The sequence below is a fragment of the Ipomoea nil genome, unplaced genomic scaffold (genome assembly GCF_001879475.1).
Source record: "Ipomoea nil cultivar Tokyo-kokei standard unplaced genomic scaffold, Asagao_1.1 scaffold2827, whole genome shotgun sequence".
Lineage (NCBI taxonomy): Eukaryota > Viridiplantae > Streptophyta > Magnoliopsida > Solanales > Convolvulaceae > Ipomoea > Ipomoea nil.
In genome coordinates this window covers 800,647-814,254 of record NW_017619255.1, presented here as the reverse complement: position 1 = coordinate 814,254, position 13,608 = coordinate 800,647, and the positions used below count along the sequence as shown (strand labels likewise).

At 36.4% G+C, this 13,608-nt stretch overlaps 1 protein-coding gene across 1 annotated transcript; it reads left to right on the top strand.

The window, feature by feature from the left end:
- The first annotated feature begins 4,321 nt into the window (after window positions 1-4,321).
- On the top strand, window positions 4,322-4,871 carry LOC109159395. The gene is made up of 2 exons (XM_019307508.1): window positions 4,322-4,471; window positions 4,551-4,871. Exons 1-2 carry the CDS (start codon window positions 4,334-4,336, stop codon window positions 4,869-4,871), a joined length of 459 nt encoding a protein of 152 aa, XP_019163053.1. The 5' UTR covers window positions 4,322-4,333.
- Window positions 4,872-13,608: the final 8,737 nt, after the last annotated feature.

Genomic DNA, 13,608 nt, shown 5'->3' with positions numbered 1-13,608 from the left:
TTTTGTCTACCACTTCTCTCCCGAATACTCGATGGTGCGTGTATACTGAACACGGGAGCTGTGGGAGGACTGATTATGCTTAGAAGCCTACATGCCATCAACGTAGGCAGATATTCAGTTAAAGCTTAACTGAATATCCTGAGTTGCCTAATAGATTAAGTCACTAACTGATTTAATATTCCACTTGCACCACAACCACTTAATTAATACAATATATTATATATTGTATACAGGGAAAATACTTACATACTTATGATATTTAATTTTTTTTTTATTCTTTTTTTTTTTTTTTTGGTGTATGTTCCCAGTTGCAATGTTTCTGCCGTGCACACTTTTTGAATCTTATTACACATTGGTTTTAATTTTTGTGTAGTACTTGGTTGCATTAGAATCAACTTTCATTTTTTGGCCATAAATGAAAAAGCCTGAAAATAGCCTTTTTTGTTGGTTCTTTCTTCCAAGTTGCAATTAAAAGTAGCATTGTTGGAAGTGCCATGTTTCTGCCATATCTTTTTTAATCTTCTTACACGATGGTCTTCATTTTTGTGTAGTACTTGGTTGCATTACAACACCTAGAAGTCCTATTAGTAACCACTATTGAGATTATAATGGAACAACTTTAAACCTTTCCATAAAGGCATGTCACTGTATCTTTGAGTGTTTATAAATGCAATTGTGATTCATTCCTCTATCTTTGTGTTTTCCTATGTTTTTTCATTACACGGGATCAATGATTGGTAGGTTGATATTTGAACTTGGACCCCACTATTTGATATTTGAACTTGGACCTCATGTGCCTAACACACTTTCTGGTGATGCACAAGATTTTATACGTAGCCTGTCTTCAAGTTGACCCAAATACTCGTCCAACCGTTTCTCAGTTACTAGAGCACCCATTTGTGAAGCATCCACTTCCGTCACCCTTGAGTTCACCATCTCCTCGCTATCTAGGGATGCGGTTTTAGACTGTTGCAAATTCAAATGGTAAGTGAAAAAAATTCCTAGTATCTGATGTTCTTACCAATTTTTTATACATCTATTTATTCATTGATTCATGTATTATTTATTTTGTTATGTTCCAAGTTTTTGTTTGCTGTATGTGTATTCCCTGCATGTTTACATGTTATCCTCTTTCATAATTTGAGCTACAGCTAAACTGAAGCCTCCTTTATCCCTCTGCTTTTGTCCATTAACTTTTAAAGAATTCTGACCTGCAGGCCCCGCAGATTGAAATGCATTTGACTATGCCCTGCCCCCTTTCCTTGATTATTGCTGGTAATCTTGTCATTGGTGTGTTACGTCTTTTCATCATTGCACCAACACCTCTACTCACCTGATTGGATCAAAGGCGATGTGACTCAATTCCTGGGATCCCCATGGGTTTTTAACTAAAAACACGCAACTGAGATTTCATCCTGCGCTACAAGGCATGAGCTGTGAGTTTCCTATTTGATAGCTAATTAGGACTCTGAGATTGTATTGCTTTGTTTTTTGTTTTTTGTTTTTTTCATAATAAGCGCCATATAGTTGACTTATAAGCTTTAGTGTGAGGGTTGTAAAGATAGCAAGTATATTGAGTGGTCTTGTATATATGCATTTAGTGTGTATAATATCACGCGGATTTTTTGATCCTAACTGGTTCCAGCTTGTGTTTTAGACTGCGAATTTTGGCATTGACATTTAGTGGTGTGTGCAGGTTGGAGTTTTTGAGCCAAATTAAGGCTGTCTTGTGTGAATAGAATTTTGAATTTTATAGGCCAATTCAGGGGGGTTTGATTTATTGGTCCGACTTGATTACATATAATTAATTAGCAATAAGCAAGGTAAGGTTCCTTTAGACACAAGAGTATGTATCATCCTAATGAGTAATGATCTCAAAGCAATCAATCATACTTTGATATTTTGTGTGGGAGAAATGGTATGTGGTTAAAGCCATCTTCCCACAATTCAAATATTGGAATTCGGGAATCTTGATGTCTTGGTAACAATTATACCCAAATTTACTTTAGATTTTGGTGACAAACAAACAAGATGAATCCTCTCGTACTCAATTCGTCTAACTTTTCTTCTTAGCCAGCATTTGAATGGCTTTGACGCTTTGTGAATTGTGATGTCTACTTCTACGCATAGGCGAACAAATTTCCCCTGGACGTCACGCTCGTAACACTGTCAATCATGATGGGTTTTCCACTTTTTGTGGTCATAATATCCAATCGGTAGGCGATCGAGGAACGTAAGGAGCGTTATGCTGTGCAATCGTGTGCACCATGCGGTTGTAAAAATGACGTCATTTTGACGTCCGATTTAAATAATAAAAAAAATTCAGAATTGCATAATTACACATCCATAACTTCATAACTATACATCCATAATTGCATAACTACACACATCCATAACTTCATAACTATAAATCACGAATTACATAACTACACATCCATAACTTCATAACTATACATCCAGAATTGCATAACTACACATCCATAACTTTATAACTATAAATCCAGAATTGCATAACTACACATTCATAACTTCATAACTATACTTTCAGAATTACATAACTACACATTAATAACTTCATAACTATAAATCCAGAATTGCATAACTACACATCCATAACTTCATAATTATACATTCAGAATTGCATGCATAACTACACATCCATAACTTCATAACTATATATTTAGAATGTGAAATTATAACTTCATAACTATACATTCAGAATTGCATGCATAATTACACATCCATAACTTCATAACTATAAATCCAGAATTGCATAACTACACATCCATAATTTCATAACTATAAATTCAGAATGTAAAATTATAAGATTATGAACATATGTTTACGTAATTAATAGCAATCGAAAATATTTTTTTTTATTTAAGTAAAACGACGCCTTTTTACATCCGTGTGCACCATGTAAAACATAATTTGCCGGAACGTAATCTATACTATCACTCTTTTTTTTTTTTTTTTTTTTTTTTTTTTTTTTTTTTTTGTCTGTAGTCGGATCAAAGTTTGGTACCCACTCTTTAACGATGAGGTAAAGTACTCCATACTTAACAAATTCATAGTCAATCACCAAATCAAATTTAACTAAAAAATAATCCTTGTCTAGGTCACAAATCTTATGACTTTAATATATAGTAGGATAGGATATGTAGAGAAAACATTAAAGCAAAATGATGGCAAAAATTTTTTTCCTTTCAAAGTGTGAAAGTATTTATTGTATTCACATGAATTAATCTCTATTTCTATATCTCTATATATATTAAAGCAAAATAATGATTATTTTGGCACTACAAGTCTACAATTATTTTAGTTAAAATTATAACTTCCTAATTTATATTAAAAATACTATTTTGTGAGTGAAATGGATGAAAACATTTATTGTATTCACATGAATTAATCTCTATCTCTATCACTATATCTCTACATCTATCTCTAACTCTTTCTCTCTCTCTCTCTCTCTCTCTCTATATATATATATATATATATATATATATATATATATATATATATATATATATATATATATATATATATACTATTATGCGCAAAAAATAGGTGCCCAATATTAATATTTTATATTAAAATTTTATATTTATTTAGATTTTAGATATTTAAATTATTCTAAATAATAATAATAATAATGTAAATCATTTTTATAAATTTGATATTTATATTTATGTAATAATTAACATATAACTCAAATATTTAATGTGTATATATATTATATAATGAAGAAGATAAGAAAATATATGGTGGATGCATGTGCATGATAACAATAGTGGAAAAGATAACAGAAGTTATAACGGTAGGGGTATGTTTGCCAAAATATTTTAATGTACAACCTTTATAACATAACGTACAAAAAAATTTAATGGAAAAAACGGACATAAATCAGGCGTATAACTTTCATTCACACTTATTATATTTTTAGATAGGGAAAATTGTAAAAAATGCCCCTCTATAATTGACCAATTATCAATGTTACTCCTGAATTATGAGGGTTGTAAATGTTGCCCCTCAATTATTAAAACGGTGCACTTATAACCCCTCCGGTAACGGATCTGTGAATTCCCGTTAGTCAATGGCGTTATATGAGGGTAAATATGTAATTGACTTATTTTTCCTTTTTCTTTATATAATTTCCATTTCCCCTCTGCATTGAGACTATCACCGATTGAAGAGCTCGCACCTGTACGACCGGCCTCTAATCTCCGTTTCTATTCTCCGGCCACCGACAACCAGGTTTGTCCTTCTTCTTAGTTTCTTCTTCTCTTCTCCTTAACAACCCTAATTAATAGAACATGGGATTTTGCTTAAAGACATGTCTGGGGTAAGCCAAAGCTTTTCATGTTCATCAATGGAGGAGATACGTTGTCATTGTGGTCTTCTTGCACCAGTCAAAATGTCTTGGAGCTATGCGAATCCAGGAAAGAGATATCGAGCATGTCAACGATATGGTGTAAGTAATTGTGATTGCAAATGTTCATTTTAAAATAATTATGAATAACCCTAAATTTAGTGTGTTGGGATAATTGCAGGGGCATGGAAGTTGTCGTTTTTTCCAGTGGTTAGATTTTGATGTGAATGAGCGAGTAGCACAATTGATCAGAGGACTACTTAAACGATTGGATAAGCATCAGAATGAATTCCAGAAACTTGAAATTGAGATGGAAAAGAAGGAGCTTGAGGTGCAGCAACTGAGAGTAAAGATTACTAGGCTGGAATTTTCTTTGAATAACCAAAGAGGGAGAAATATGCTTTTTTGGGGGGGATTAAGTGTAGGATTAATACTTCCCTTAATTTTGAAAGGGCTGTGGGAATCTGTTATTGCAGGTGATGGTATATTACAGTTGAAATAAATCCACTTTGTATTTTGTATGAAGTGATTGGTGTTTGCTACAAATTAGAGACTAGATCAAAATGAAACTGTAATAGGTGTCTAGGTGATTGTGTATATTATTTTGTATTTGAATGAAAAGTGAAGTGAAGTTGTTTATGGTGATTTTCATATTATGCTTTCTTGTTCATGTTGTTGTCTAATAATCTTGTTTAAAAAGCCTTGTTCTAAAGCACAATGTGCTGTCCAAAATCAAATAAGAGACAAAAGTGCAAAAGTCACAAAATACTACCAAAAAGCAAATAGTCAAAAAAAACACAAAATACTGCAAAAAGTCACAAAGGATCATAAGAAGCTGTGCATAATTCATCAAAAGCACAAAATGCATAAGTAGAGTTGATTCTGCCCAATTACAAAAGTACTCAATACTGCAAAAGTTTGGCAGAATTCATCTAAAGCACAAAAAAAAAACTGCCAAAGTTAAGCATTCATCTAATTTAATCACAAAAAACTGCCAAAGTTAGGCATAATTCACCAAAAGATGTGCATTCATCTACTTTCACCACAAAATACAAAACTACTTGGACACCTTTATCTAATTTAAGACTGCTTTTTGTTGTTATGCTTGGACACCTTTATCTTCTTCTTCTGTAGAGTTGACAAAGTAACAAATTCTTTTCCCCCCTTCCTAATGACATTGTCTGGTGTTGGAAGCTGTTCCATGTGTGACGAAATGAAATATGATACTTGAGGGCCAGGATTTCCAACATTCTGACTTGGTTGAGAATTCATCATGGCCTGCACATTTGTTGTAGATATAATTTAGCAAAAACTGTTTACAGTATAGTCATGTTCAATAATACATTTCATCTAGCAAAAACTGTTTACCATTTCATCTAGTACAGATGTTGGCACTTGAGTTTCAACAACAACATCATGTTCTTCCACTTCTTGCCCTGCTCCTATTGCTGCTTCTTCCTCACCTGCCTGCACAGTTTTATTTGCAAAAATCAGGTTTTACATGTGTTAGGAATATATTGTAAATTTTGATGAGCCGAATGTATTTTTGAAAAATCAAGTAGTCCCCATTTTTGTTCTATTTGAGTCAGTTTGAGTCTACGGAGTATGGTGCACCCATATCATGCAACCCATGTACAAATCTGGAAAATCATATTTTGATTTTCGATGTTAAGCGGGATTATAGCTTAACATAATTATGTTGCGGAGAAGTCACTAAGAACCATGCTAGAGGAGTTGGAAGAAACGCGTGTGAGCTAAGCTAAGTGATCCTTAGTTTGAATCTCCAGTGAAGTAATTTTTAAGCTTGCTTTGGAGACTAGCTTGGACCGTATGAGAGACTAACTCCACCGTATGAGAGACTAGCTTCACTGTATTGGAGACTAGCTTGGATCGTATGGGAGACTAGCTTGGACCGTATAACCGTATGAGAGACTAGCTCAATGTATACGAAGACCGTATGGGAGACTAGCTTGGACCGTATAACCGTATGGGAGACTAGCTTGGAGAAGCATGAGAGACTAGCTCAAAGTATACAAAACCGGTCCAAGCTTGAAAAAGAGACTAGCTAAGGAGAGACTAGCTAAAAGGAGACTAGCTAGAATGGAGACTAGCTAAGGAGAGACTAGCTAAAAAGGAGACTAGCTAAGGAAGCTAAGGAGAGACTAGCTAAAAGGAGACTAGCTAAGGAGAGACTAGCTAGAATGGAGACTAGCTAAGGAGAGACTAGCTAAATGGAGACTAGCTAAAAAGGAGACTAGCTAAGGAGAGACTAGCTAGAGTGGAGACTAGCTAAGGAGAGACTAGCTAAGGAAAATGCACAAGTCTCACAGAAGCCATGCACCATATGGAGAAACATACCAAGTATGGTGGACTAAGCTTGAAATTCAAAACAGAGCATCTCAACATGAACAACAGTGAAGTTTTTACAGAGGTTCCAGTATATTATTTTACAAGGATCATGAAGGAGAAAATATCTGATATATTTTCATCTGAACATCAAGTTTTTACGGTGGAACCGGAGACGCTCGAAGAAGGCTGATTTGCGGAGAAATAATTTTATACTCAAGCAAGAATCAGCAGTTAAATCATTTGATCAACTTGACATGTCAGAGCATTTATGAAGGAGAAGAAAATCAAGCACGCCGTGCCGAACTTATTCAAATTTTGGAGGCTACAAAATTCAAGACACGGCAACGGGCAAATTATTCAAATCATCTGACAAAAGGAGAAATGACATCTACCTAATATTTCAGATCAAGTTGACAATATTATCTGATCAACTACAATTCAAAATGGACGATCGAGATCGAAAGTTGATCAACGGGCAAATAGCTTTCTTTGGCTATAAAATACCCAAGCAGACTTGAAGACAGATACGACTTGAACACGGCTGAAAAATTACAAGCAAGAGAAAAGCAAGCAATATTTATATCAGCCTAGAAGCAATATATTGAGCTATACACGATAAAATTCAAGTCTGAGTGAGAGAGAAATTTTATTTCTTTGTAATATTCTCTACTGAGTGTAGAAAGAGGGCGGAGTAACTAGAGAGAGTGAAAAACCCTGGTTGAGTGTAGCTTTGTGCGTAGCACTCGTGGTGAAGGGCAGAGTAACAAGAGGAGCTTGTGAAAACCCTTGGAGGACGTAGCTTTGTGCGTAGTTCTCGTGGTGTAGGAGTACAGCTTGGTGCGAAGTACTCGGGAAGGCGGAGTAACAAGAGGAGCTTGCGAAAAACCTTGGAGGAGTGTAGCTTTGTGCGAAGCACTCGGAGAAGTGTCGGTGGACACTTATTCACTATTGTATCTGGGTGATCGAAGAATAGTGAATTTCCTCCTTGAAGTGAAAGGAGAAGAGTGGACTAGGAGGATTACACCACCTCTGAACCACTATAAATCTCTCTCTCTATTTACTTACTGCTCATACATTTTGTGCATGCTTATTCTAACTACGATCTAACCCGATTACGATTTATCGCGTATCTTTATCTGTCTGGGTTTGATAGTTCCCACGTTTGCATGCGAGCCAAACTTTGCGTACATTATATTTGATCCATATTAAGTGTTTCTAACGTATTGCATGTTTAGAATCTCTCTTTGAGCACCACACTATTAAGCATAACACTATACCGCTACCTATTCCGCTGCACACTCTAAGTTGTTTATCTTGATGATGCTTGTTACTTAGAGTTGATATAATTAAAGTGTTATTTGCCTTGTGTGTTTTGCGAAAGAATTTGAAAAGTTAGAGAAGTCTATTCACCCCCCCCCCCTCTAGACTTCTCGCCACCCATTTGGGACCAACAAGTGGTATCAAAGCGGTTGTCTATTTGAGTCAATTTTGACTGCTAGATAGATCTCAAAATCTTCAAGATGAAGAGAGATATGGCTCTCGCTCAAAATTTGCTTTTCTCACTTGATAAATTTGATGATTGGAAAATACGTATGCAGGTGCACTTATCTGCTTTAAATGACGAAATGTGGGAAGTCATCACAAAAGGTCCTATTCAAATTATGGAAGTTAACACTGCCGCCGCACTAACTCCAAATGCTCCACGATATATTCCAAAGCCAAAAATGGAGTGGACAAAGGAAGATAGGGGGCGAAATAATTTGGACAACATTGCCAAAGATATTTTATTCAAAGCAGTCGATGACACCATATTCCCAAAGATTCGAAAGTGCACTACAGCAAAAGAAATATGGGATACACTTATCGGAATCGGTGAAGGCGATGAACAAGAAAAAGACAACAAACTAACCATTGCCATGAAGAGGTTCGAAGATTTCAAAATGCTACCGAACGAAAGCATCACCGACATGGAAGCTCAATTGATCAAAATTCTTGGAGAAATCACAGATTTGGGAAAGACCATTACCCAGAAAGAAATATCGCTCAAAGTGTTACGCGGACTACCTACAAATTGGGATATGAAGGTGACCGCAATGCGCGATCATAGAGATCTAAGGACATTATCTACGGATAAACTCTTTAGTGATCTTAAGGCGTATGAGTTCGAAATGAAGACACGAGTCGAGGAAGAACGTGATGAACGAACATCTGCATTGATGGCCGAACAACCTTCAACATCAAGGTCAGTCGCAAATAATGATTTTTTATCTGACGAACAATTTTCTTTATTTGTTAGGAAATTCAAGAAATTCATGCGAAAGAACAAAGGATCACCACAAGGAAATTTCTTTCGAGAAAATAGAAGATCAAGAAGGGAACCGGTCGAAGACAACACAAACGTGTGTTACAATTGTAGAAAACCTGGACATTTCATGGCCGAATGTCCACACCCCAAGGCGGACAAAAACTCGAATACTTCTCCACAGGTGGAATACAAATCCAAAGAGAAGAAATTCAAAAAGGGCAAACGGAAGGCACTAATAAGCGATCCGTTAGAAGCAAGTGAATCCGAAGAATCATCTAGTGACGAGAGTGATTCATCACAAGAAGATACGGCGCTACTATGCCTAGTGGGCAAGACATCCGAACATGAGGAATGTTATATGGCGCATGAAATCGACGAAGAGGTATCTTCTAGCTCTTTTAGTTCTTTTAGTTCAGTTGACACTTCTTTCCAGACTCAAGAATCATTTCAAAGTCTTATGGAAGATTGTCAAAAAGTCATGGCCACTCATACTCAAATCAAAGAGCGCAATAATTCATTAATTCTTGAAAAGGAAGAAATGGCGCAAAAATTGCAAAATGCTCTAAATGAAATGAGTAAATTGAAAGCCGAAAATATTCGACTTCAAGAAGAGTGCAAAGCTAGAGAGGTTAGAGAACATAACCTTCGGGAAGTTATTGCATCATTTACGCATTCATCCAAAATAATGGATAAAATGGTAAACATGCAAAAACCCGCTGGAGATAAAGCCGGACTGGGCTACGATCCATCATGTTCTAAAACCCCTCAAAAGTTGACTAATTCTACTACTACTTTAATCAATAAAGTTCCAGTGGTAAAATTTGTAAAAAGTCAACATAGCACAATGAGACAAGGAGTTGGAAACAAAATTAATGCCCAGAAAGTTGTTGCTAGGCCGAAACAACACAGTGACATTTTGGCAAGACAACAAAATTTTAAAAGGCAAAAATTTGTATCTCAAAGGAGAACCAACGAGTCTAGTGCAATAAAACCTCATAGGAATATGGGAAGAATTCCGAGAATTGGGGCTGGGAGATTATATCCCTCAGAAGAAGATTGGTCACTTGAACATAAACCATGGACCAAGTCCAGATTTAATTTGTTTCATAAAGTCAAGCAACTATCAGCTTCCCAACCCGCACCGAATCATTATTCGAAAGTGCGTTATGATTATAATGTTTATAATGGTTACAGATCACCTATTCTTGGATCAATGGGATCTAGGTGGATTTGGATGCCAAAAATTACTAACGCAAAAGGACCCAAACAAGTGTGGGTACCTAAAAATAATTAATCTGTTTTGCAGGAAATTTGGTATTTCGATAGCGGATGCTCTCGACACATGACCGGCAATAAAGCTAGTCTAGTTGAGTTCAAAAGTATCGAAGGACCAAAAGTAGTGTTCGGTGAAAACGATCGATATGGAATGACAAAAGGAACCGGCGCAATTGTGAAAAATGGTCTACGAATTGATGACGTATCTTATGTCGAAGGATTAAAATTTTTAACTTGTTTAGTACAAGTCAATTTTGCGACAAAGGATATCTCGTAGAATTTTACAAAGGCAAATGTCAAGTCAAGGACGAATCTACGAATGAAGTCGTGCTAGCCGGATCAAGAAAGAAAAACATGTATGTTGTAGATTGGAGTACAACGAAGAAATCCGTATGCTTGATGGCAAATAATTCGAATGAAGTTTGTTGGGAATGACACAGAAGGCTAAATCATTTGAATTTCAAAACCATCAACAAGCTTGCAATAAATAATATAGTCGAAGGACTACCCAACATTGTGTTCAAGAAAAATCAAATTTGTGATGCATGCCAGAAAGGAAAACAAATCAAAGCATCATTCAAAGTCAAAGCTCAAGAGTCAACATCAAGACCCTTAAGTCTACTGCACATGGATTTATTTGGTCCAGTAGACCCAGTAAGTATAAGTGGTAAGAAATATACTTTGGTTGTTGTTGATGATTTTTCTAGGTACACATGGACAATATTCATCAAGAAAAAGGATGAAGTCTTATCAAAGTTGCCAGAGCTATTGAAGCTACTGCAAGTCGAAAAAGACATGAAGATTGCAACAATACGAACCGATCGAGGAACAGAGTTCGTGAACAGAGTGATTCAATCTTATTGCAATTCACAAGGAATTTTACATCAATTATCTGCCGCACGAACGCCGCAACAAAATGGTGTAGCTGAAAGAAGAAATCGAACACTCAAAGAAGCCGCACGAGTCATGATAACGGCCGCCGAACTACCAAAGAGATTTTGGGCAGAAGCTATCAACACGGCGTGTTATACTCAAAATCGAAGTCTAATCCACAAGTCCTATAACAAAACACCATATGAATTATGGAAAGGGAGAAAACCCAATCTCACCTATTTTCATACATTTGGTTGTAAATGTTTTGTACTTGCTAATGGAAAGTCTCAATTAAAGACTTTTGACGAACGTGCGAACGAAGGAATATTTTTGGGATATTCATCCACCAGCAAAGCGTACAGAATATTCAACAAATCAACAATGGTGGTAGAAGAATCAATTCATGTTGTGTTCGACGAGAATCACGACAAAAATGGCAAAAATGGTGAAGGTAATTGTGATTTGAATAATTCTAATGAGTTGTTCGAAGATGATGTGTTGCAGGAAGTAGAAGAATCAAGTGACATGGGTATTCACCAATTTGAGGCAATATGCAATGAGGAACCCGAAATGTCACGCATGCCTGTTGCACCCGAAATTGCACAAGAAGAAATTCCAGTAGTTGAAACCGAAGAAGCATCCGTCAATAATACACAACAAGTGGAATCACATCAAGAAGGAAACTCTGAGAATCCAACAAATTTCCAACCAAATCGAAAATGGCTAAGAAGTCACACACATGACTTAGTCATTGGAAATCCAAGTGACGGAGTGAAAACGCGATCATCTACTAGGAACCAACAACAAGATGCAATGTTCTCATGCTTTCTATCACAACTGGAACCAAAAGAAATTGATGAAGCTTTAGCCGATCCAAGTTGGATAGATGCCATGCAAGAGGAATTAGATCAATTCAAGCGCAACGACGTATGGAAACTTGTTCCAAGACCAACACACCAAAATGTAATTGGCACTAAATGGGTCTTTAGGAACAAAGCAAACGAAGACGGCGTCATTGTTAGGAATAAAGCAAGATTAGTCGCGAAGGGGTATTCACAAGAAGAAGGCATTGATTTTGATGAGACATTCGCCCCCGTCGCACGACTCGAAGCAATTCGGATATTCCTAGCATACGCAGCGCACAAGAATTTCGTGGTATATCAAATGGACGTAAAGAGCGCATTTCTTAATGGCTTACTTGAAGAAGAAGTTTACGTCGAACAATCACCCGGTTTCGAGGTAAAAGACGTTGGTGATCAAGTCTACAAATTAAAGAAGGCATTGTATGGGTTAAAACAAGCTCCGCGAGCTTGGTACGACACCTTGTCGATGTTCTTAATTAGTTGTGGATTCACCAAAGGTCTAGTCGATAAAACCCTCTTTAGAATTCAAGAAAATAATCACATTTTATTAGTACAAATTTATGTTGATGATATTATCTTTGGAAGTACTGATAAATCTTTATGTGAGAAATTTTCTAAGCTCATGCAGAACAGGTTCGAGATGAGTATGATGGGAGAATTAAATTACTTTTTGGGACTGCAAGTCAAGCAACTTGAAGAAGGAATTTTCATAAATCAAGCCAAGTACACAAGAGATCTTATCAAGAAATTTGGCATAGATGGAAAATCCTTAGTCAAAATTCCCATGAGTACATCTCAAAAGTTGGATAAAGATGATGAAGGAAAAGACGTCGATCAAACGATGTATCGAGGGATGATTGGATCGTTACTATACTTAACCGCGAGCAGACCGGACATATCCTACTCGGTTGGCGTATGCGCAAGATTCCAATCAAAGCCCAAAGAAAGTCATCTAATTGCAACCAAGAAGATAATCCGATATCTCAAAGGAACAATCAATGTGGGATTATGGTATCCCAAAGAAGAAGATTTTACACTAACGGGTTATTCAGATGCAGATTTTGCAGGTTGTAAAATAGACCGAAAAAGTACCTCAGGGACATGCCAGTTCTTAGGGGGAAGATTGGTCTCTTGGTTCAGCAAAAAGCAAAACTCCATAGCTACGAGCACTGCAGAAGCCGAATATATTGCAGCTGGGAGTTGTTGTGCACAAATCTTGTGGATGAAGCAACAATTATTGGACTATGGGATTAAGTGCGAAAATGTTAGCATTTTATGCGATAATACAAGTGCAATCGCCATAACCCAAAATCCGGTGCTTCATTCGCGAACCAAGCATATTGACGTTCGACACCATTTTATCCGAGACCACGTCGAAAAGAAAGATTTGAAAATCGATCATGTTCCCACGGAGAATCAAATTGCCGATATTCTCATAAAGCCGTTGTGTGAATCTCGTTTTGCTACTCTAAGGCATGAAATGGGAATGATCGAAATGAGCTAAGCAATTTCTAAACTCTTAATTTTTGTTAATTTTTGATACGTACTGTGTGTATTGCATGAAATCTATGTGA